This window comes from Coturnix japonica, chromosome 20, assembly GCF_054131305.1.
Source record: "Coturnix japonica strain WE chromosome 20, WE-NBRP24, whole genome shotgun sequence".
NCBI lineage: Eukaryota > Metazoa > Chordata > Aves > Galliformes > Phasianidae > Coturnix > Coturnix japonica.
The window spans coordinates 8,338,177-8,361,868 of NC_140682.1; the positions used below are offsets into that span (position 1 = coordinate 8,338,177).

The following is a 23,692-nucleotide window of genomic DNA, read 5'->3' on the forward strand; positions in this document are numbered from 1 at the left end:
ACCATTCAGTTCTCAATTGGCAAATCAAAATCCACAGCCAATCTGCTTGTCAGAGGTAACATATCCAGGCTTGGTTTACATCATGAAGATGAAGAATTAATTAACGTACAGCCTTCCTTCACTGGGGTCTTTGAAATATTGTGTGTGTGTCTGGAGGGTCTGCTCCATTTCCAGTTCAAAGTCGTTGGACACTAAATGAGACAGCTGCATCTCAGTAAAAGATCTGTTTGAATAGTTGTGATGTGCTTACTATTCAGATCTACAGAGCTGAGGTTTTGTCCTTGGCTATAGCAACGAAGTAAAATCAGGTGAAATTAATTGTATTTCTGAACTAGACAAGTTTAAGTTTGGTAGCACCTAAATTTGATGCAGTTTGTCATTGATTTCATCTGAAAGAAACTTGCAAGCTTTTGCTTTATCTGCTGTTGTCCCCAGTGTAAGAGTCTCCATTCACATCCTAAAGTACTTGTTATATTTTCAACTCACTCTTATCTGAATAAAAGCCTCAACAAATGGGAGCAATTTAATAAGCACAGAACAAGAGCTGGACCTTGCATTTCGTAGATAATATACAGTATTACTTTATAGAAATGTAGTCAATGGCATTCCCTATAGACAATCATTTGTTTTATCTTTGGAGTGGTTCAAAAAACCATTGTGAACATGACATTAATTGGAATGGAATAGACGCAAGAGACTTTCCTCTTCTTCCAATTGTCCTCATCCTTTCTTCTCTTCCACCCCTGCTTTGCAGATTACCATATAGAAATCACCAGGAAGTTGGAGGACAAGACAGCTTTGGAACGTCATTCTGTCATCCTGTCCTGTGACTTCAGGCCTTCTCCAAAGGTTGTGAAATGGTTCAAGGGCCACACACCCATCGAGCCCTCTGAGATGTACAAGATCAAGAGGGATAAGCATTCAGCAGAGCTCAAGATTCTGAAGCTGAAGCCCGATGATGCTGGTCTGTACAAGTGCAAGGCAGGAATTGCAGAGACTGAGACCACGCTGACAGCTGAAGGTATGAGCAGGGAGGGTGGCCTCTTCCATGTCCTATTTCACCTCAGATTTCTCTTCTTGAGGTTGATTTATGCCGTTCTCTCCTGCTAACTTTATAAATGTATAATCTTCACTGAGAAGATTACACAAAGATCATCTAGTCTAACCATTGTACCACATCCCAGTATGCTTTATAGTAACAGTGGTAACAGTTCACCTTGTTTCCCCACAGCCCGCAATGTAGAAGTAACGAAGCACCTGCAGGATGTGTAAATTGAAGAAGAGAGCTCTGCTGTCTTCTCCTGCGAGCTGTCCCATGATGACGAGGACATGGAATGGTTCCTGAATGGCAACCTCCTTTACACCAACAATTACAATGAAATCAAGAACGCTGGCAATTGCTGCACACTGACAATGAAGCAGGTTAAGCCTGAGGATGCTGGCACAGTGACAGTGAAGTCAGACAAGGTGTCAGAAGGCGCGCGCCTGAAGGTGAGAGGTGGGTCTGATCACAGCCCTCCTGGATGCAAGAGATGCTAAGGAGCTCCAGTTCATTCTGTTGTGCAGCAGTCCTGCTTCTAAAGCTCACCTCTCTGGGGTGACAAGTCATCAGGGGCTTTCTTCCAGTGGAAGGTTCCATTGCAGCAGATATCAACGAAGGAGGATGGTTTTGGTGTCCTGCCAAAGCATTCCATTGCTTTTTATCATCGTTTTACTTAACACAAGGAGAGTTACAAGAGCAATTTATTTTACTGCTTCAGTAACATGCAGTGTCAATGCTGTTGCCCCAAGGATTTATGACTGCAGGGAGAGATCATTCAGTGTGTGTTTTCCCTGTGTAATGACTAATGACCAGGCTGTGAACAACCTGATCTAGCTGTGAATGTCCCTGTTTATTGCAGGGGAGCTGGGCTAGATGGCCTTTAAGGGTCTCTTCCAATTCTAAGGATACTGTGATTCTAATCTGCTCTCCCCAGCAATTAAGCTCTTTTATTCTATGCGCTCAGTGTTTGAAGGATTTCCTCTTTCTCCTTTCCTTTGCATTTGGTGGATGTTTTTTCCCCAGTATAAACATCTGATGTGTGAAATAGAAGATAGATAAAAGGAGTCAATAAAAGAGGAAAATCAAAAGTGTTCAGCAGCTTATCCTCTTAATCCTGTGGCCTGCTGTATGAGCTCTGCTCCATGTGAGGGCAATGCCAGCTCTCCAGCTTTAGAAGAGCTGCATCCCAATAACTTCATATGATATCAGTCCCACCCACAGCAATGCAGGCTGTCCCTCCTGTTCCCTGTATTCTCCTACTGATTAGTTCAGAATTCCTTAAAGCGCATTCTATCAAGAGACATGAAACCGCTTTAGTTTCTATATTGGTGTTGTCAGTACTGGTAAAGATTTATTGATCTCTCCTTAAAAAGCTGAAAGCAACTGGAAATGTGTCAACTTCTGTATCACGTTGTTCTGTTTTGCCTGTTTAATTGCAGAGAAGCCTGCTGTCTTCATGAAGTCCTTGGATGATGTTTTTGGTGAGGAGCGGGGTGTGATTAAATTGGAATGCGAAGTCTCTAAAGAGAAGGTCAAACCAGTGAGGAAAAAGGACGGTGATGTGCTCACTTCTGGCAACAAGTATGAGCTGGTACAGTCTGGGAAGACCCTATGTCTCCTTCTCCATGACCTCGAGAAGTCAGATGCAGGTTTCTATACCTGTGATATTGGCACTGATGTTGCCAAGTCAAAGGTCAGCGTTCAGGGTAAGTACTGTGGAAAGTAAAGGAGTGCTGAAAGCACATTCAGTGTGGTCACTATGTCTTACACCTATTCCCCCACGAGCCTTAATAGTTTCTACAATAGAAGTGTATTACTGCAATTTAGCGCAGTGATGTCTGGAAAATTCCCATTGCTTTTGATGTAAATGTATCTCCGTTTGCCATGAAAATCACCAAACATGTCAAGAATGTCCTGGAAATGTTTCCTTTCTAAACATCCCTAAAATGGAGAAATGGTTTGAACACCAGTAGGGGTAGGATGGTAACAAAAGAGCTAATAGAAACAGTTAATTTCTTGTCATAGGCAAAACCCTTTTTCTCACCCAGCTTCCTAGAGTTGTCCTCTCTGTTAGGTTTTTCCCTCTGTAGCTCATTGAATCTTCATTGTGCTCCATGGACTGAGCTGTTCTCCTTGTAGTTCTTCCAGAGCAAAGCCAAGAGATTCACGTCTCTTTTTTTTATAGCTTTCTGGTAATTCTGAGTGGAGAATGTCTTAGAGAATACATCAGTGAGGAACGCAGCCATGTTCTGCAAATCCTGAGTTAAAACACCAGTCCTGCTACTCACGTCAGTCACAAATGCCTTTTCTCCATCTAAACCTCATACTAACCTATCTCTTATCTTCCAGAGCTGAATATTGGCATTAGCAAACGGCTGAAAAACACTGAAATCCAGGAGGGAGAAGATTGTACTTTTGAATGCATTCTGTCCCATGAAAGCATTGATGAGTTCAACTGGACACTGAATGGAAGCAGAGTGGAAAGCGGTGGGCGATTTAAAGCTTCTAACGTGGGTTGGAAATATACTCTCCTTATCAAAAGTGTGACTCCTACTGACGCTGGGGAAGTCATTTTTACTGCCCGTGGTCTAACCTCCAAAGCCTCTCAGTCTGTGAAAGGTAATGAGATGGGAGAGATTCTGGGGTCTGATTCCTTCAACTGTCTTCTGATAAGATTGTCATGAGAGCTAACTCATAATATGGTTAAAGTGAATAGCAACCTTCTACTTGAACCTTGAAGCACTGAGAATTTCTCTTAAAAATAAGTAAAAGGAGGAACCATTTGACACAAATGTGAGAACTACCCAAAGCACTGGGGTAGTGTTGGAAATGGGCATCTCACTACAGCTTGTTCCATTACCAGTAAATCAGGAATGATCTGTTGAGGGAACTGTGGGAGCAAATATCCTCTAAGTATAAGCTGAAGGGATGGCCTTCACATCATCTAGCTGTACAACAAATTCCTATCTAGAACATGTGCATCTGAGAGCATCATCCGAGGCTCCCAGTGTGATGAGTGGAGAGAAGAAAGAGGCAGTTTTCAGTCATGGTTCATCATCCTCAATGGGGTAGATTTAAGAGAGAATAAATGGTGCCTTGAATTCTATTGTCTGTACTTTGCAGATTACTGCTGGCTGTAGGATGGCCTCTGTTGCAAGTGCCTCTCTAACTTATCTCCAGCATGTAGATGCGTGTATTTTGAGAGAGGCATCCTACCGTGTGTGTGTTACTTAAAAAGCATGTTTTCTTCCAGAAAAAGCTACTGAGGTTACAAAACAGCTGGAGGATACGACAGCAGCAGCAGGGCAGGACATCAGCCTAAGCTGTGAGCTGTCGAAACAGATGTGAACATCAGTTGGTACAAGGATGGCAAAGCAATCAGAAAAAGCCAGAAGTACGACTTGCAGCAGGAGGGAACTGGGGCCATTCTGATCATCCATGATTCTACTGCCAAGGACAGCAGGGAGTACACCTGTGAGACAGAGGACTCTGAAACAAAAGCCAGGGTTACTGCAAGGTGAGTTGAAAAGCACACTGGGGATGGCATGTAGAGAAGTCGAGGTAAATATCTGCAGCCTGTGGGTGATGTTTTTCTCTTCTGTTTCCTTGAGCGGGATCAGTTCTTAGTTTTCAGAAAATATGATGGATTAAAGTCTTTTCCTTAAAATAATCTGGAAACTGAATGATTCTCCAGTGTGATGTGGATCTGGGCAGCCTGGTCTGGTGGTTGGTGACCCCTTGGCAGGGGCTTTGAAACTAGATGATCTTTGAGGTCCTTTTCAACCCAGGCCATTCTATGATTCTGTGATCATTCTATGATTCTATGATCTTGGGTGTTAGTGAGCCAAGAAAATATGGCAATCTGAATTAGTCTATATTGAATATGTGTAATCTAAACTATATGCAGTTGATCAGATGAGATCCTACCAGCGCATGTATAATGGTATTAAACTTCCCAGATATCTTCTGGAATGATCAAGCCTATGTAAATGGGTGGACTCTGTGGACTTCTTAGATTCTTTGCATCTCTATGTGATGTTCTAGAAGTGAGGGCAAAGGAGATTCAGGACACCTCTGTATGCTTGAGACTTGTTGGGGTAACAAATCCCTTTGTCCCACACCCTCATCCCCCTCTTTTCCTTCCAGAAAAACCTAATTACTTTATCAAGGAACTTTCAGATCTGAAAACTGAAGAAAGTGGAACTACAATTTTTTCATTTCAGTGCGAGAAATGCTCATACACCGTCATATGGAGGAAAGGCATTGCTGAGCTCAGGCCTGGCAGGAAATACAAGAGGGCACAGAAAGGACGAGACCTGCAGCTGAGCATAAGAAATCTGGAGAAAAGTGACAGTGACGTGTACACCTGTGACATTGGTGATGCCCAGTCCAGAGCCAAGCTGGTTGTACAAGGTGTGTGTGAGAGCCATATGACTGCACATCCTGTTTCTCCACTCCCAAGACATTATCCTGGTAGAATTTGTACATTTATGGCAGGTCTTTGGGGCTGCAGCTGTCTGGCCTGAATAGCGGTTCACAAGCCATGCACAGAGCGAGCTGCATGGAAAGGGAAAGAACTACCAACTAGAGCAGTGCTATTGAGAACTTTATGTATCATTTAAAAACCAAAAATGCTGATGTACGGTGAGGCTGGTGACCCAGAAATCAGTGTGAACTTTCTATCTCTGACCTTTCTGAGTTAAAAATAGTTCTCTAAAGTTCTAGGCAAAAATTCCCTGATGCAGCATTCTGGGTAGTTGTCACGGTTTAAACAAAAATTTACCTGTGTTCGTGACAGGGGGGCCACAGGCAAGCGAGGTGCTAGAAGGAGCTGAACCTCAGTCCCAGCTACTTCAGAAGCAGCCCGAACCCCCTCATACACGGCTAAGATCTCCTTCTCAGTTTAAGCATAGCGCTCCTCAGACCCTTTATATGCTCGACTCCAAAATCCCAGGGGTCGGCCTTGGGTCTCTCCTGAAGCTCTTTGCCACAAACTCCAAGTGGGACCTTTTTCTCCAGCAGCAGTGTAGATTATGTTTTTCACATCCTGTCCCGTCCGTACTGGCCCCAAGGCCACGGCATGGGCTATCTCTTGTTTTATCTGCTCAAAAGCCTCCTGCTGCTTAGGACCCCATGAGAAATTATTCTTCTTCCACGTTACCTGATAGAGGGGGCTCACTATGTGGCTGTAGTTTGGGACATGCATTCTCCAAAAGCCCACTACTCCCAGAAAAGATTGGGTCTCTGTCTTGTTGGTGGGCGGAGACATAGCAGTGATTTTGTCAGTCACATCTGCTGGGATGTGTCGATGCCCATCTTGCCGTTTTACACCTAAAAACTGGATTTCCTGGGCAGGCCCCTTCACCTTGCTGCGCTTAATGGGAAAACCAGCTTGCAAAAGAATTTGGATTATCTGTTTTCTTTTCTTGAATATCTCTGCTGCTGTATGGCCCCACACGACAATATCATCAATATACTGCAAGTGTTCGGGAGCATTACCCTGTTCCAAGACAGCTTGGATCAACCAATGGAAATGGTTGGGCTGTGCTTCCACCCTTGAGGTAAACAGTTCCAGGTATACTGAACAGCTCTCCAGGTAAAAGCAAACTGTGACCTACATTTTGCAGCCAATGGGATGGAAAAGTAGGCATTAGCATTGTCAATGATGGCAAACCACCTTGCTTCTTTTGACTCCAGTTCATACTGGAGTTCTATCATGTCTGGTACAGCAGCACTCAATGGAGGTGTGAATTCATTCAGGCCACGGTAATCCAGCGTCAGCCTCCATTCTCCATTGGCTTTACGCACTGGCCATATGGGGCTGTTAAAAGGCGAGTGAGTTTTGCTAATCAATCCCTGATTCTCTAATTGGCGAATTAGCTTGTGAATGAGGAGCAATGAGTCCCTATTGGTGCGGAACTGCTGTCTTGTACCACTTTGGTGGCAATTGGTACCACTTGGTCTTTTACCTGGAGCAACCCCACAGCAGAAGGATCATCTGACAGACCAGGTAAAGCTGACAGCTGCTTAACACAGTTTGTGTTAACAGCAGCTATCCCAAAGGCCCATCGATAGCCCTTGGGATCCTTAAAATATCTCATCCTAAGGTCATCAATACCCAAAATACATGGAGCCTCTGGACCAGTCACAGTAGGGTGTTTTTGCCAGTTTTTACCATTGAGGCTTATTTCGGCCTCCAACATAGTCAATTCTTGGGAACCCCCAGTCACTCCATGGATCTATATTGGTTGTGTCCCTTGGTGACTTGAGGGCATTAGGGTGCATTGTGCGCCAGTGTCCACCAAGGCTTTATATTTCTGTGGTTGAGATGTGCCAGGCCACCTAATCCACACAGCCCAGTATACTCTATTGTCCCTTTCCCCGCCCAGGCTGTAGTCAGGGCCCCTCTATTGGTTACCTCGATGGCTTGCAGCAACTGGAACTTCCCCCCTTTTGGGGCATGTAGCCCTGTCTTTCATGTCTCATGTCCAGTTCCACATGTTGTTTGAAGCACCATCTTAGAGGCAGCCTTTATTTCTCCAGCCCACCACTCTCTTGTACCACGAGAGCTCTCCTGCTTCTCGCTGTGATGTGAGACCAAATGGAAGGCCCTGCAGAAGTCTGGGTAGGTGATGTCAGTTGCTGTTCCTTTCCCCAACTGGTGCTGGGAAAAGCAGGGAATGGGACTGGGAGACATCCCGGCGGTGGGATCCTGCCTAAGCAGAACTGAATGGCTGTTCTGATCCATGTATTTTAACCGGAGTCAATCTGACACTAATGAGGGAGGTGAGGGACCTGTGGGAAGAAAATGTATGTGCCGCAGTTTGTGGTGCAAGGTGTTCTAGGAGCTGCTGGTAACAGTGCCCAGAAGTCTTCCTTTTTTGACGGGGAGAGGATTAACAAGGTTATTTTAATGAATCTATTTCCTTTCTGTTCATCTTTCATACTACCTCTCAAAAAACTGTCTGTGGATTCTGTCATAGTTTTGTGCTGTTGCTGTCAATATTCTACATCATAACATCATGTGCAGTATGAATCATTAATTGAGGGTATAAATAGTAGAATCATGTACAAAGGAAAAAGGGTTAAAGAGAAAGTAAATTTATGTGTGGATTCTATGCATTCTCAAGTAGTAGTTCTTGCTAAAGAGAATTCGTGTGCACTCTGTGCTTTCATCTGCACAAAGGATCTTGTAATCATCTCTGTCTGTGTTTCTTTTAGACCCAGAGATGGAGCAGAGAGGAACACAGACTTGGGTGAATCTTCATTCAGGAGCAGGGACACGTCATGCTCATCTGAGGTGTCTGGCTGACAGCAAGAGCAGAGAGGTAAGTTTCATAGGGTCGCGTGCCCATTTTATTTTTTTTTTCATTCATGATGCATAGAGGCGTTCCCCAGACAAAGTGAGCATTTCTCAACTGGACTTTCTAGAAATGAGCTAGGCAGTGAAAATGGGTTTGAAGCATTCCTAAGAGCCCCGCAAGAGAATGCTGAGAGTTAATCTGGCACCCTCCTTTGGAAACGTCCGTTGTCTGTCAGCTCTTCAGCTGTGCCCTAACACCTCCCATTGCGCTGCCACACCAGGATAGAATTCCAAGCCCACACTGAGTCCTGGAATGTTGTGGTGCCGTGTTGGAATCAGATGTGACCACGTGGTCTTGGCTCCCCGCCTTGTGGGGGGTCATGGTGGACCAGGCTGTTGGCCGTTGGTGATGTCATAAGCGTCTGGAATGAGGGGAGGAGCGGTGCGTTCTGTGTTCCTTTGTGGGTGAGCTAGTGGTCGGAGTGGTTGCTTGATTTGTTGTTCTTGTGCGTTTAGTGTCGTTAGTGCCGTTAGTTAGTGTTGTTAGTTAGTGTTGTTAGTTAGTGTTGTTAGTTAGTGTTGTTAGTTAGTGTTGTTAGTTAGTGTTGTTAGTGTTGTTAGTGTTGTTAGTTAGTGCCTTTAGTTAGTGCCTTTAGTTAGTGCCTTTAGTTAGTGCCGTTAGTTAGTGCCTTTAGTTAGTGCTTTTAGTTCGTATTTTTAGTTAGTGCCTTTAGTTAGTGCCTTTAGTTAGTGCCTTTATTGCCTTTTTCTTCTCACCGTCGTGCGCAGCAGCTTGTAGGTAAGCTGAGCTGACGTGGGATGGATGGGTGGGCAGTGAGGTGTTGAGAACTGCTGGCTGTCGGAGCTCACAGCACCGTATTGCTTACTCTTGACCATCAGACATAATTTTCCCCTGGTACACACGTTCCAAAGGGGGTATCCGTAAAGTTGGCACCTGTCCCGTGCTTCTTCCATTGTCTTTGCTCAGTAGTGGAAGCATTGTAAAGTTGCTGGGCGGACAGGCATCACGTAGCCTGAGACTCAGCATGTCTTGCAGCAAGTGGATGGGACGGTTGTGCTGTGTGTGTTATTCCATGGATGTCTTAGCCCTGCTCACTGACCTGCTCTTTCTCTCTCCTCTCCTCACCCTCCGCCCACTGCCTCGGTGCAGCTTTTGCTCTCATTCCATCCGAGCAAAGCGACAAGGAACTGCTGCAGATAGCTTGAGGTGATCTCACTGCCAGGTACGTGCCATGATTTGTCCCCCCGCATGGTTTTGCCGCATGGTATGTGAATGTAGTTCTGAAGAAGTCTGTCCATACTGTGCTGTGTGAATAGAGAAAACAGAAGTGTGTTTCTGCTCTGTTCCAGCTCTTCACACTTGCTGTTATGGGTGCTGCGTGCAGTGAGATCAGCCGTGAGCCTGAGTTGGCGGCGACGGAGGTACAGTATGAAGCTCTGGCCGGTCTTTGTTCCCTGTGTTGAACCATTAGAAGGAGCTGCAGATGTACTCTCCTGCAGGAAAGAATGGGCCAAAAAGGGCCTGGCTAGCTGTCTGCGCCAGTGCCATTGCTGATGAGTCTGGGTAGAGAGAGATGCATCTTTGCATGGCCTGGCAATGCACACCAGGAAAAGAAATAACTGTGATGAGACGTGCAGCTCCTTCTGAAGTGCTCCTGATAAGGATAGAGCGCATTCGCTGCAGCTTTCTCTGCAGATGTGCTCCTCACCTTGAAATCCTCCTGATTTGTCCTCAGCTCCTGACCACGGCCTGTGCTCTGTTTTGCAGGCTGATAACATGCGGAAGCCGCAGCTGGTGCGTGCTATGTCATCTTTAAACGTACCAGCGATTGCGGCAGCCCATGTTATTAGGAGCCACGTCGCCCAGGGGCCGGATGAGCTCTCTCTGGAGGTAAGCAGTTCCAGGCGTTCCTTGTTGTTGTGCACAGAGAGTAGTATAGAGTGTGAACGCCTCGGGAATACTCTCATATTTTGTGTCGTAGAAGAAGGCTTTTGTTTTAGCTGTGCTGAAGCTGGGATTGATGTTTCAATCTTTTGCAGGTTGGAGACATCGTGTGCATTGTTGATATGCCACCAAAGAAGATGAGCCCCTTTTGGAGAGGCAAGCGTGGCTTTGAGGTAGGCACACATTTTTGACTAGAGAGCACAGCTTCAGTAGAGTCGGGAATCTCCGGTTGGAGCTGCTCTGCCTGCACAGGATGGCTTCTGGATGCAAACAGTTGCCCTGTGTCGGTGTCAGAGGACCTTCCCTTTGGCTCTGGGCTTGGGCTAATGCCCACCTGTCTTTTTGTTCTTATTACAGGTTGGTTTTTTCCCTGGTGAGTGCGTGGAACTCATCAGGGGAAAACTGCCTGAGTCCATCCTACATTCATTGCCAAAGCCAGGTGCGTATTTTACATTTGACAATGCGGGTTAGTAAAATGGGGTCTGAACGTGGCTTTCAGGGGGTTCATTAATGCCCGAGTTGAGCAAGCTTAGAAAGAGAACTGCATTAAGCTCCTTGGGCACCTCCAGGGATGGGGAAAATCCGTTCTTGCGTGTCCTTGTTGGGAACATGCTTTCTGTTGTTACGTGTTCTGTTGAATGCGTTGCACTTGGCCTCGTCCAACCGAGCCAAGCCTGAAATGAACTTGTTTTTTTGTTTTGTTGCACAGAGCCAAAGAAACGGGGCAAGTTCATCTCCTGCCTTCGTTCCCTGTTGAAGGCCTGCCCCAGGAGAGCGAAGCAGCCGGAGCCTCCAACATTCTCGGGATCCATGTCCCTGCTTGACATCGTTGAGAGGTATTTAGCCAACAGGACTTGAGGGCTGAGCTGTAGGAATGGAAGCATCCTTTGCTGTTTGAAACAGAGGGCTTTTCTAAGCTGTGTTTCAGCAGAAACCAGGCATTGACAGGAACAGGCAACTATTGGCAAGGGTTCGGTGCAGCTCTTCCCTCACCCTGCACCATGACTGACAGCATGCTCTGTTTTCTCTGCAGAATGAGTTCTCCCAGTAAGAGGGCAGAGTCAGCAGCTTGCAGTTGGCGTTCCTGCTTCTGCCTGGGCAAACCTTCCCCTGTGGCCAAACGCCAACTGCAGAGCAGTGCCAGGGAGCCCTCTGAAGCAGAAGTCTTGGTCCTGGCAGGTAAGCATGCAAATCCAGCTTTCAAAACACTGCTTGTCAGCAACACAGGTAGAATTCATGCTTTCAGTGGGCTTGTACATCCTTCTGGCATTCAAGCCTGTGCCTGACATCTTCAGTTGACTCCTGTCTTTCCCAAATGAGTCTCTTGTCAACACAAGAGCTGGACCTGCACGAGGATCACTTTCAAGGCAGTGACACTGTTGCTAGAAGCCTATTTGCTTCTGCCCACCATCACTGCATAGCCAAATGTCAAGAACCTGTTTCATGATTCATCTTGTGAAACTTTGACACTAACTGCTGTGCGTCTACTCCTTCCTAGGTGACCCGAGCCCTTGTATATCTCCAAGACGCCGGGCATGTTACGATGCAGCTTCCTGTGATTCCATCAATGAAGAACTGTTACTAAGCACAGGATGCTGCAGTTCAGATGAAAGCCTTCCGTATAACATCAGTTATAAAGAGAAGAATGCCATCATCGTTGAAGCTCTCGTTCATCCCATACCTGCTGAAGCTGCTGACCTGAGCCTGCCAGACTCCTCAGGCACCAGCCTGAACCGAGTGCCTTTCGAGGACAGCCCAGCCCAAGCACAGCACGAGTGCCCCGACAGCAGCACAACCATGCAGGCTCAGGTCAGCATTACAGAGGAGAAGCCAAACATCTTGGAGGGGGAGGTAGAATCAGGCCAAGAGTCCCAGGCTCCGGGCAACAGCACGACTTCTGAGACACTCTCGTCAGACAACAGAGAATGAGTCCCATCTTTCCTCCAGACCTCACACCCCCTCCTTTTTCCTATTGAATAAAGGCACGCTCGTGCTCAATCAACGCCTTGACTGAATTCTGAGTTTTCATTCGCAGAGATTGGGATGAGTACAAGAAACATCAAGGCAGCTCAGCTTGCAATGCTCTGGCTGTGGGGTGCGTGCAGGGACACTGTAACCATACAGGGAAAGGCTTCCACTGCTTCCTCAAGCTGTAGTCCAGCCCTGCTACTGCTCTGTGGCACAAAGCCCTGAGGGATGTTCCATATTGTTAACCTAAGTGAAGCCAGCTTCATGCACTGTGTTTTGTTGTTGCTGGGTGAGAGGGGGATGCACGTTGGTGAGAAGATGAGCATTGCTGGATCTGCCACGAGTGTCCCTTCTGCCTCTAAGAATATGTCCTAAGTAGGATGTGAACACTGCTGGCACTTCCTCATTGCACGTGCTTGGAGGATCTTCAGTTCTTGCACATTCAGGATGTCTGTCAGTGACTACGAGGAAATTCTCAAGTACTAGGAATTCCATGAAACAGTTGGAACGGGTAAGTGTCATCTTTGTACAGAAACAGCACGCCTAACAGTCTGTCTCACCACTCTAGAATTAATCTGAGAATAGATTAACAGCTCTTGTCAGTTCTCTAAGTCAGGTTTCATTTGTATAAATTTGAAATTCGTTTTTTAAACCAGTTGGAAATTGTAATATTATATTAGAGAAGAATTCACACTCAACTTTAAGCATCTGTGTTTTGATTTGTAGGTGGTTTTGCAAACGTAAATCTTATGCGGCATCTTCTTACTGGTGAAAAAGTTGCACTAAAAATCATGGAGAAAGTTACTGTAGGGGTAAGCCAAAAGGCATTTAAATATGAGAATATCTTCTGTTGGAGTTGTGGAGTTCTCAAGAACACGGGGGCAGGTGGGATGGTACATACGAATGCAGCCTACTGGTCCCATTGCCTTTTGAAAGATGCTGTAGAGCTGGAAAAAGTTTAACAGCACCACAAATCTTCTTCCTCGTTGTTCAGAGGGCAGTATTCTCTGGCTGTAAAATGGAGGAAGTTATTACGTTATTACATTACATTACATTATTGTTACATTATTACAGCAACTTTACCAAAATGCCAATGAAAATGCTGAATGTTTTACTTTTCAGTTTTCACAGCTCTGTTTCAGAATTTCTATGGGAGTGATGTCAGTCATTGCTGAGTTGATGTTGAATTGTGTACTGTCCCATATGTGCTTGTTCTGTTCCACAGCAGTCAGATGTGGTACCTGGTATGTCACAGTAGTTAGCAATCTCATCGCTTGCTTTTATGGTCTCTTAAGGATGACTTGCCTCATGCTAAAACAGAAATTGATGCCATGAAGAACTGAAGTCATCAACGTGTTTGCCCATTGGATCACGTAAGAGAGACACCAAAGAAATATTTATAGTCATAGAGGTAAGAAATAGTTTCTGCTTTCTGTGCTGTCATTGTTACTTACCTTTCTCTGATACTCTCTAAATGCATTTTCAGATAACCTTATCTTACAGGGAAGCTGTTTGATTGCATTGTTTCTAAGGACCGCCTTTTGGAAGAGGAAGCTCCAGTCTTTTTTTGACATATTGTTTCAGCAATTGCTTATGTTCACAGTCAGGGTTATGCCCAGAGACCTCAAACCAGTGAGCCTGAACTGTAGTCAGTCTTCCATAAATAATAATGAATGTGTTTTTATTTTTCTGTTGGGAGAGAAAGTTACAGTACTCCACTCCATTCCAGTGGATTGCAGGAGAGAACTGAAGGGGGGAGAAGTAACACAAAGTAGAACTAATGGGTTGATTGAATTGATAGAATTATTTACTGAGATAAAGGATAATAGTTATGATGAATGCCAAAGCAATTGCTCACCACCTACCAATCAGTGTCCAGTTAGCCTCCTAGTAGTGGAAGAGATTGACATGAAGTTCTACCCCCTTCAAAACTCCTTCCACAATATGTCATATAGTATGGAATATCCTTTGGCCAGTTTAAGTCAGCTGTCCTAGTTCTGTTCCTTCTCACTTCCTTGGGCTCTCAGCTGAGATTGACTGTGGCTCTGTACAACGCTGCCTGGCAGCAACTGTAAGCATCACTGCGCTATCTCCATTGTTTCTCTAGAATGAAAACGTAGTATTAAATCAGACACTGAAGAAAATAATTCAGTTCCAGCTGAAACTCAGAGAATAACTTGTGCTTAGGATTCTTTCCCTACAGGAAATGTTAGATAATTATTGCTATTTGGTACTGTGTTGTGTAGCTGAGCTGGATTTTGTTATCCTTGAAGAAGTATCTTCCTCTGAAAGGGGAGTAAAACATGATGCTCCTAATGAGCGGAGCAGAGACACAGATCTGATCTGAGTGTTGGTTTCACATTTTTGTGATGCTCTTTGCTGCAGTTTGTATCTCGAGAGAAGCCCTTGTGGTGTCAGTCTGTTGTGTAACCTGCTCTAGTTTTGTGCCTCAAGGAAGAGTGATCCTTTAAACAAATGGTGGCTGTACAGAGGGTATGGGGTGAGATGCATTCCTCTGGCCCCATCCAATGGATTTTCTGTCACTGAAGACTTGAAGCACAGGTTAGGTACTGGAAGGCTTGAATATTTCCTCACCAATAGGTTAGAGCTTTGCATTTTGTAAGCTGCTGGTATCTCGGAGTAAAGCAAATCATTACAGCACGAGCATTTTCCTAGGCATCTTATGAAATCCCTCTATCTAAGGCTACTGGAAGGCACTCTGAACAAAGATCATTCTCCCCAGCTTCTCTTCTCTGAGTGGGAGCTTCAGCCCCCTGCACAGGCTGGAGGTCATCCCCAGAACTTGCTTCAGGTTGTTATCCTTCCTGGCCAAAAACCAGATACAGTATTGTAGATGTGGTCCAGTGAGTGTTGAAGCAGGAATGACTTGTCGTGGTCTGGTTGTGCTGCTTTTTAATGCAGCTGATGATCTTGTTGTACTTCTTTTCTGTCAGAGCACACTGCTGGCTTGCATTCAGCCTGTGGTCTCTCACCACTTGTCCTCCTAGTTCCATACAGTTCGGTCTGTTCATTAAAATGTTTCAGTAAGTTGGTCTGGTCCTACGAAGTTGTATGACTGCAGTAAGCAGTGTACATGGTGCGCTGTGAGTACTGCACACATTCCTCTTGGCAGCTTGTGGAACAGACATTGTGCATTGTTTGGATTGTGTAAGCATTCCTGTTGGTCTCTTGTGATGCTTACCTTCTTAGAGCACCTTTCCATGTTTGGCTCTACATATTATGGTACCTTACTTGTTCTGTTTGGCTTAGCAGGGAAGGTCTTCTTCTGAAGCATCCTCAGTCTTGGTCTGGGCAGCATACTTAGAAATGACATGGACGTTACATGAGTGGGTGATCAAAGGGGGGAAGAACTCACCTTTCTGATCTGTTTCCTTTTAGAAGACAGTCCTGGAGAGGATTTGCTTTCCTTGTTTCCTGGAGACTTGGATTCTTAGATGGTTTTGACTGCAGCTATTTCTGATGTTCATTCCTTTTTCTGTACTTTAGTAGCAAAGTGCACGTGGAGTGCTTTGGAATTGTCTGAAGTTGCCAGGTTGCTTGTGATCACATATGTAACGTGGAGTTATGTGTGGTGCCAGTGATAATTAAGTGTGATGAACTTGAAGGCTTTCAGTAGAATTGCAGCCCTAATAGAAACAATGACTTGAACTCTGGAATTCTGTGTAAAATCATTAGCTAGCTTGTGGTCCGGGTCTTCAAACCAAAGGCTATGAGGTGCTGCTCTTGTTGACACAGGCTGTGAAAGATGACTTGAGCTCTAAGAGTAATTTCCCTTCTGCTCTTGATATGAACGTCAAATCCAAAATTACAGTATTAAGAACATAATATAAAAGTTTTTGCTGCTGGCTTGTGGACCTGCATTAGCTGTTAGCCATAGTTTGGAACTTGCAAAGCAATCTTATTTAGATTTTAGTGATGAAATCTTTTGATGAAATCTTCCTTTTAATTCTGCAAAAGAATCTCAATGGCACATTTCTTTTCAGTCTGAAAAGGCTCTGACATAATGAAGATGTGCCAGACTGCAGCCATGTGCCAGATGTGTTTGGATCCATGGAATTTTCTGATGTAGCTTCAGTGTTTGAAGAATCTCCGCTTGATCTAAATACTCAGAGAACAAAGCAGGTGTGTAAAGATGTAGTGCTAGTTTCTTACAGAAAAAATATAGCACTTAATCCAGAAATTTACTTCTCATTGTATATAGTGCTTACTCCATACTTCAGTATCTAGTAAACCTTGACCGAAGTAAGATACAGATTGAGCAAAGTATGTTAAGCATAAATTTTGGTGCCTTCTACCTGTAGGCCATGGTTCATTTTACAAGAACCCTAACTCCAGTGTTTAGTTTGCACAGAAATAGCAAGCAAGGGAACAAGTAAAGGAGTCAGTGAGGATTTTAAAACGCAATGGAAAGTGATAAGGCACAGTTGATAAGATTTTGGAGTTAGGTTGGATGTACACAGAGCTTTAAAGAGGAAGAATCTTCAGGAATAGTCAGCATGGATTGACCAAGGGCAAATTGTACTTGACCCACCATTGCTAGGTGAGCTTCTGCTTTAAAGCATCAAGCTGCATAAAGAAGGCAGTTTTAAAAGCAAGCTTACCAATTCGTTTTTAACCAGTGATTTTTTCAGGAAGGAAAGCTTATAGATGCTGTTTGCTAATGGAAGATGGAGAGAGGAAAAGCAAGAGAAAGGCATGATGTGTGCATAGCCACCACATCCCATCTGCAGTGTTCTCCCCCTCTGCAAACGAGGAGCAGCTCATCAAGCTTGGCCTGGGCCATGGAAAGGGAGCATGCTAACATCTGGGCCAACCCAAACGAGTTAGTTCTGCAGGTTGGTTGTTTTCTGCTGTTTGTCTCACGTCCTGTTGCTCAGCGGTAGATTTGTTCATGTTCAGTGCCAACAGGAAACACCCAACAGGTGGGGTTTGCGGAGAAAGAGGTCCTGCAGGTCTTGTGTGACACCCATGGAACCGTAGCGAGGCTGCATGTGTGTAAAACACCAGGAATCAACAGAGGTGTGAAGGTGAGCTGTGGGCTGCAGTACCACAGGAAGGGATGTGTGTGCTCTGGGTTTGGATGCTTCTGTGTGTTTTAAGTGACTGAGATACCACTGCTCAGTCTGTTTGAGTGTATAGAAGAAGTGTAACATCCATTCTGATGGAGTATTGTGAACGGAGCCCTGTGGGTTTGAGACCTGCCTTTAAGCTTGTGGGCATCATCCAGGAGTTGGGGATGGGGCAAGGGAAGTTGGGGTGAGGGATGAAGCGTAGGAACAGAAACTTCTTTGGTCCATATTAACTCCTCCCTTTTTTGATTAGGAATCGATGTGGGTTTCTTTTATAAAGAAACAGACTCATTGTGAAGCCTGTGAATGAATTGATTCACGCCTGCTGATTGGTGCTGTTCTCTACAAGGACCTTCAGTGGAAATGGACACTTCTGGTCCACTGTCTGGCCCCCTCCTATGTGCTCAGATCAGCCAAGTTGTCAAGGCCTGGCTCTTAGTTGGTGAGTTGTGCCAAGGTCAGAGAGTTGGATTTTCTGGGCTTTGAGACACGTCTTCAAGATGCACATTGTGTTATTTCTGATGTGTTGACCTGTTGAGGTCCAGCCCCAAATGAGGATTCAAGTACTACCACAGCAGGAATGGTTTAGATTGGAACTGGAATGCAGAAGGTTGGAGTCAGCAGGAGCAGGGAATCGATCATCCCCCTGTACTTGGCACTGGTGAGTCCTCACCTTGAGTTCTGTGTTCAGTTCTTGGCCCCTCACTGCAAGAAGGACACTGAAATCCTGGGATATGTCCAAAGAAGAACACTGAAGGTGTGAGGTGTCTAGAGCACAAGTCTTTTAGCAAGCACTATCTTAGAGGCAGCCTTGATTTCTCCAGCTCCAAGCTTTGTGCCACAAGAGCTCTCCTGCTTCTAACTGTGATGTGAGACCGTATGGAAGGCTCTGCAGAAGTCCTTCCTTTTCTTGACTGTATTTTGTGTGGCTTTGGACTTGTTTTCATCTTCCTCAAAGCCCTCTGCCCAATTCTGTGTCCTTCTCTGCAGCCATGAATTCAATATGGAGCAGGTTCCTGAGCTCAGCGTCCAAGACATTCACAGCGTGAGCTCCCTGTGTAAGATGTATTTCAGGGAGCTCCTGAACCCTCTGCTGACCGAGCAGCTGTATGCCAGGATCTCTATAAGCTCAGGGCAATGTCTTGGAAATGACACGTACCAGTTCCCTGGCCATCCTGGTTAGTGGTTGTAGCAGTGCCCCAGCTCTGAGGTCTTCTTTCTGTTAGCCCCATGAGTCACGTCTTTGCCACATCCTGCCTCTCACTGATGGCACTTGTGGTGGTGCCAGGAGGTGCTTATTTAAGCTATTCACAATGGTTGTGAGAATTCCTTTTCCTTTGCTGTTCTCCTGCTATTGGTAGAATGGGGTTAATAGCAAAGTGGACTTGGAGACGAATGCCTGCTGCGAGGAGCTGCACTGTGCAATCAGGCTGTAAAGCTGCCCAGTGCTTGCACCGCTTGGCCTTGATGGCACGGGCTGTGTGTATAATCAGGAGGGGTGTTAACTCTTTGAAAGGGCCGATAATATCAGTTCAAGAGGAAATGGTTTTATGTTGAAAGAGGGAAGATTAACGTTGGATGTTAGGGGAAAGTTCTTTACTAGGAGAGTGCTGAGGTCCTGGAACAGGCTGCCCAGGGACGTTGTGGATCCCCCATCCGTAGAGGTGTCCAAGGCCAGGTTAGATGTGGCCCTGGACAGCCTGGTCTAGTAAATGTGGAAGATAGGTGGCCCTACCAGGCAGGGGGAGTGGAGCTTCATTATCCTTGAGGTCCCTTCCAACCCGGGTCATTCTGTGTTTCTGTGTTCCCCAGATGCCTCTTGGAAGGCATCAAGTCTGCCTCAGTGCTGACCACCAGTGCACTGTCCCCATGGGACTTAATAAGACACTTGATTTCTCTGGCAGGGATCTGCTCGGTGATAAACATGCATGCTAAGAACTTAGCGATAGTGTGGGCTCCAAACCTCTTAAGGTAAACTTCTTCTTCCATTTCAACACGATGCTTAGTTCTGCTGTCCCCCAACCCAGGTGCACAATTTCTAGATGACAGTTTCTACTCACTTGTTTTGCTGGGACTGCTGTGTCTCTGATCATCCAGGAGAATTAGTGGCATCACATCAGTGGCATTGCTGTTTGCCCACTGCGGAAGTCTCCAGAGCCCAGCTTGACAGTTTTTGGCTACAGAAATTCAGACTTGGGGAAGTGACCTCGGGGAAATGACTTGTAAGATCTGCCTTTTCTTCAGATCCCAGCAGAGCCAATCTTCCTGCGCCAGCAAAGCTGCTTACATGGAGCTCCAGATACAGTCAGCTGTTGTGGAATTACTCATCAGCCACGCAGATGTCCTCTTCTGCTCCAAATCCACACCAGCCATGGGAGAGGGAGTAGGTGAGCATCTTCCTCCATTAGCTTGATCTTGATCTGACAGCTTCATCCAATCCAGGGCTTCTCCAAGACCTTTGAAAATTCTATTACTGTTGAGGAGACAGCAGGCTTCTGGGCTTAGATTAGAATATGGTGCCCCATTCCTGGATCCTTAGTGTGTCCAAACACAAACCTTACATGGAGAAAACCATCACTGCTGTTAAGATTTTTTGCAAGCAGTTGAAGCTTGATTGAAATGTGGCAGCAAAGCTTTCTCAAATCCCAGACCCCTAGTTTTTCTAGGATTTTTGTTTGCCTGTTTTTGATACAGTGAGCTGCTCTTAATTGTGGCTGTGTCCTTTGCCACGAGCATACCTCTGAGCACACGGTTATTTTGAGCTCCTCTTCTTCCAGTGTCTCGGATAAGCAAGTCTGAGAGAAATGCAGAACTGGGATGGCTGTGCTGCTGCTTCCTCCTCCATCTCACCTGTGGTTTTCCCTTGCAGGGCACAGTTCTCTGCCTGGGCCCAAGTCTGTGTGGGTGTCTCCATCCACAAAGCTGCTCACCGTGCAGGAGGCACAGGCTGAGAGGAGAGGCCAGAGCAGCTCTCCTGTTGCAACACAGAGCAGCAAGATACAAGTGGAGGAAGGGCCTGCAGCTGTACTGAGGAACTTCAACGCAATCATTGATTTTCCATCTGAAAGGTAAAGAAAGAGGAATTCCCTTTCCAGCCCCTATCATCATTGTTCAGGTGATTTCTATTGGTTTATTTTTTGTCCATTATATCTCCAAGCACTCAACTAAAAAACAGTTGCACTATGGGCTCAGTTCAGCCACACAAGGTGCCTTTCCTTCCTGGTTGGGCAGGCAGTCACAAGATGCAGAAAGCCACGCTGGTGTCTATCCTGGCCTGTGCTGCCTGTACCTGGAAACACTGGGGTTTTCCAGATTTCAGGGCCACGCACCTGAAACCAATTGCGCTTCTCCTGTAAGCAGAGCTGTTGGTCGGACTTGCTGGCACTAGAAATTAAAGATGGCAGTGAGCTGAGGCCAAGGAGGTGTTAACGTAAGAGTCAGAGATGCTTTTGAGCTTCCCTTATGGCTGCACCATTTTCTCAGAAAGCAGTTACGCCTGCCAGCTCCTTTCCTGCTGCTGAGCCTTTGCTCACATGCTCCGCATCTTGCTTGACACGGTTGAGAGGAATGTAGCCAGCAGGACTTGAGGGCTGAGCTGTAGGAATGGAAGCATCCTCTGCTGTTTGAAACAGAGCGCGTTTCTAAGCTGTGTTTCAGCAGTAAGCAGGCAGTGCCAGGAGTAGGGAACTGCTGGCAAGGGCTCGGTGCAGCTCTTCCCTCACCCTGCACCACGACTGCTCTGTTTTCTCTGCAGACCATGTTCTCCCGGCAAGAGGAAGGAATCACCTGCTGGCAGTTGGTGTTCCTGTTTCTGCCTGCGCAAACGATCCCATATGGCCAAACACCAATTGCAGAGCAGTGCCAGGGAGCCTTCCAAAGCAGAACGCGTGGTCCTGGCAGGTAAGGGTGCAAATCCAGCTTTCAAAGCACTGCTTGTCAGCAACATGGGTAGAATTCATGCTTTCAGTGGGCTTGTACCTCCTTCTGGCGTTCAAGCCCATACCTGACATCTTCAGCTGACCCCTGTTTTCCCAAAGGAGCCTCTGAAGCCTTTGCCTCCATGGGCAGAGGAAGTTGGATGCTAACCCCTGTGTATCCACTCCTTCCTAGGTGAATCGAGCTCTTGTGAACCCAGAAGAGCCAGGTCAAGTGCTGATTGCTCAGAGAGTGCTTCCATCAACAGAGACCTCATGGGAAGCACAAGTTGCTGCAATTCAAATGAGAGCCTCCCGTGTGCCAGCAGCGACGGAGAGCAGGAGGTCATTGTTCAGGCACTCATTTCTCCCAACTCTGCTGAAGGGGCTGATCTGAGCCTGCCAGAAAACACAGTCACCAGCCTGGACTGTGGCCTGGTGCCTTTGCAGAGCAGCCCAGACCAAACACAACCCGAGTGCCCCAACAGCAGCACCTCCAAGCAGGACGAAGTCACTGTCACTGAGGAGCAGCCGAGCCTCTTGGAGGGGGACTTGGAGTCAGGCCTCCAGTCCCAGGCACCCGGCAGCAGCACAAGCTCCGAGGCACTCTCTCCTCAACAGCAAAGGATGAGTCCTGTCTTTCCAAGTGACTAAAGGCACGCTCATGCTCAGTCAACGGGATGGGGTGTTGGAAGAAGAAATGCTTAGAAGAGAAAATTTCCAGTGTTCATTTTAAAATATGGCATTTTTAAAAAGAGAAGAAGATAGAATAAGCAGATGTTGACAGATAAAGGGCACCTCATCAAATTTTGGGAAAGTCCATCTTGAGGAAACTTGGATAAGAGCAGAAAATAACTGTTTATGGATATACCCAATCACTAAAAATACCACCCTGAGTGCCAGCTCATGACCCCAGACCCTTTTCTTCATTTCAAGAGCTGTCATCACAGAGGGCATCTTCCTGAGCTGGAGACCCTGAAGTAAAAGAATCCTTGGTCCTCAGTTAGTCCATGTAACTGATTTGCCTCGGAGCTGTGAACGTCACAGTGCACTGCTGAAAAACTGGCAAAGTTTCCATGGAAACCCTGTTTTGAATTTAGCAAAGTTCATCAAATCCAACAAGATTCAGAGGAAATGTTACAGGAACAACAAGTTGATATTTTCTCTGAAACTTCCTGGTAGGAGCACTAGAAATGTGGACAGAAGTCTTTGTGGCATATGTAGGCCTCTTTTAAGAGATCAACATCACCTTTTGCAAAACAGAAAGATGTGGTGATTCATTCACATGAATACTGTGCCTTAACTCCACTTGTACCTGCCAAAGATCCCGCTACCTTCTCAGCTCAGTGAAGATTTGGCCTGCTGTATGCCCTGAATTATGGTATGGTCTTACCAGATTTTCCGAGTGAAATAACACATGACCAAACACTGCTCCTACTTCAGAATATATCCTGAGTTCATCCCACCTATACAGACAGAATCATCTTATGCTCTGTTATTAGAGTATGAGAGATGGTTTGCATTGTTGACTAAACATACTTTTAGCACCATAGAACCATAGAATATCCCAGTTTGGAAGGAACCCAAAAAGATCATCAAGTACAACTCCTGGATCCACACAGGACTACCCAAAAATCAGACCCTGTGTCTGAGAGCACTGTCCAAAATACTTCTTGAAATCTGGCAAGCTCAGTGCTGTGACTACTTAATCTGGGGAGGCTGTTCCAGGGCCCAATCACCCTAAATCTTAGTTCCGTTGATTCCTGAGAATTTCTTGGATGACCACGTTCCTATGTCATATGTATCCAGGTTAGATTGCATGAACCAAGCAGATCAATGTGATCTCATCCTCAACAATTTTGCATAAACCTAAAAGCACTGAATTTTGTAAATGGGAAAGAAACACAGAACAGACACAGTTCTTATTCAAACTATAAAATGTCTAGATGTTTCATGGGAAAAATAAATTTATATTGAATATATTTATATGTAAATTTAATTGTACTGTAGAAATAAAAGAACATCAAAAATAATGAGAAAATGTGCTGTTGTTTTATTCATCTTCACAATGATGATGAAGAAAATTAAGTACAGAAGGATTTGGCCCAATATTCACTGACTTGCGTTGTCCCAGATTAGACTTCTCTAAGTGTAAACTCAGAGACCGAAACTACTGTCTTGATGTTCAGATGTCCTTTGCCCAAACCAGTGGGGTTGCTCAGGTGTGTGTAGGTCAGTGGGTATGTGTGCAAGGACGAGCATGCACATATATGTGTGTGCACAGGGGTGTGCAGAGTGTTGGAGCTGCACAAGGACATTGTGGTACCGGTGTGTGCGTGCACTTTGGGAGTGAAAGGAAGGGGTTACACATGTGTGTCTAATGTCTGGACTGTGGCAGCAAAGAGGCTG

At 45.7% G+C, this 23,692-nt stretch overlaps 4 protein-coding genes and 1 long non-coding RNA gene across 12 annotated transcripts; all 5 read left to right on the plus strand.

Annotated features, from left to right (window-relative positions):
- The first annotated feature begins 1,259 nt into the window (after window positions 1–1,259).
- On the plus strand, window positions 1,260–4,559 carry LOC146757560 (obscurin-like). 2 transcript variants are annotated; one of them, XM_085520732.1, is made up of 4 exons: window positions 1,260–1,498; window positions 2,482–2,748; window positions 3,392–3,661; window positions 4,296–4,559. In XM_085520732.1, exons 1-4 carry the CDS (start codon window positions 1,330–1,332, stop codon window positions 4,388–4,390), a joined length of 801 nt encoding a protein of 266 aa, XP_085376858.1. In that variant the 5' UTR covers window positions 1,260–1,329; the 3' UTR covers window positions 4,391–4,559. The 2 variants fall into 2 exon arrangements, with proteins under 2 accessions (XP_085376858.1, XP_085376859.1); XM_085520733.1 differs by having other exon boundaries at window positions 1,404–1,491.
- Window positions 4,468–8,494, plus strand: LOC146757561 (obscurin-like). Of its 2 annotated transcripts, XM_085520745.1 has the most exons (4): window positions 4,468–4,559; window positions 5,189–5,455; window positions 7,586–7,667; window positions 8,264–8,494. In XM_085520745.1, exons 1-3 carry the CDS (start codon window positions 4,481–4,483, stop codon window positions 7,630–7,632), a joined length of 393 nt encoding a protein of 130 aa, XP_085376871.1. In that variant the 5' UTR covers window positions 4,468–4,480; the 3' UTR covers window positions 7,633–7,667; window positions 8,264–8,494. The 2 variants fall into 2 exon arrangements, with proteins under 2 accessions (XP_085376871.1, XP_085376870.1); XM_085520744.1 differs by lacking the exon at window positions 7,586–7,667.
- Window positions 8,495–10,666: 2,172 nt separating this feature from the next.
- Window positions 10,667–12,694, plus strand: LOC146757562 (rho GTPase-activating protein 32-like). Its single transcript, XM_085520737.1, has 3 exons — window positions 10,667–10,750; window positions 11,021–11,490; window positions 11,810–12,694. Exons 2-3 carry the CDS (start codon window positions 11,313–11,315, stop codon window positions 12,238–12,240), a joined length of 609 nt encoding a protein of 202 aa, XP_085376863.1. The 5' UTR covers window positions 10,667–10,750; window positions 11,021–11,312; the 3' UTR covers window positions 12,241–12,694.
- Window positions 12,695–13,254: 560 nt separating this feature from the next.
- LOC146757563 (uncharacterized) lies at window positions 13,255–17,738 on the plus strand. Of its 5 annotated transcripts, none has more exons than XR_014936087.1 (4): window positions 13,255–13,690; window positions 16,284–16,422; window positions 16,652–17,327; window positions 17,623–17,738. It is a non-coding gene; the product is annotated as an uncharacterized LOC146757563 (long non-coding RNA). The 5 variants fall into 5 exon arrangements; XR_014936089.1 differs by lacking the exon at window positions 13,255–13,690 and having other exon boundaries at window positions 15,854–16,422; window positions 16,652–16,840; window positions 16,932–17,327; XR_014936086.1 differs by lacking the exon at window positions 13,255–13,690 and having other exon boundaries at window positions 15,855–16,422.
- Window positions 17,739–17,813: 75 nt separating this feature from the next.
- Window positions 17,814–23,316, plus strand: LOC146757564 (rho GTPase-activating protein 32-like). Of its 2 annotated transcripts, XM_085520727.1 has the most exons (5): window positions 17,814–18,030; window positions 19,614–19,756; window positions 20,239–20,437; window positions 21,124–21,269; window positions 21,480–23,316. In XM_085520727.1, the coding sequence occupies exons 2-5, from the start codon at window positions 19,657–19,659 to the stop codon at window positions 21,935–21,937; spliced, it is 903 nt and encodes a 300-aa protein (XP_085376853.1). In that variant the 5' UTR covers window positions 17,814–18,030; window positions 19,614–19,656; the 3' UTR covers window positions 21,938–23,316. The 2 variants fall into 2 exon arrangements, with proteins under 2 accessions (XP_085376853.1, XP_085376852.1); XM_085520726.1 differs by lacking the exon at window positions 17,814–18,030 and having other exon boundaries at window positions 19,466–19,756.
- Window positions 23,317–23,692: the final 376 nt, after the last annotated feature.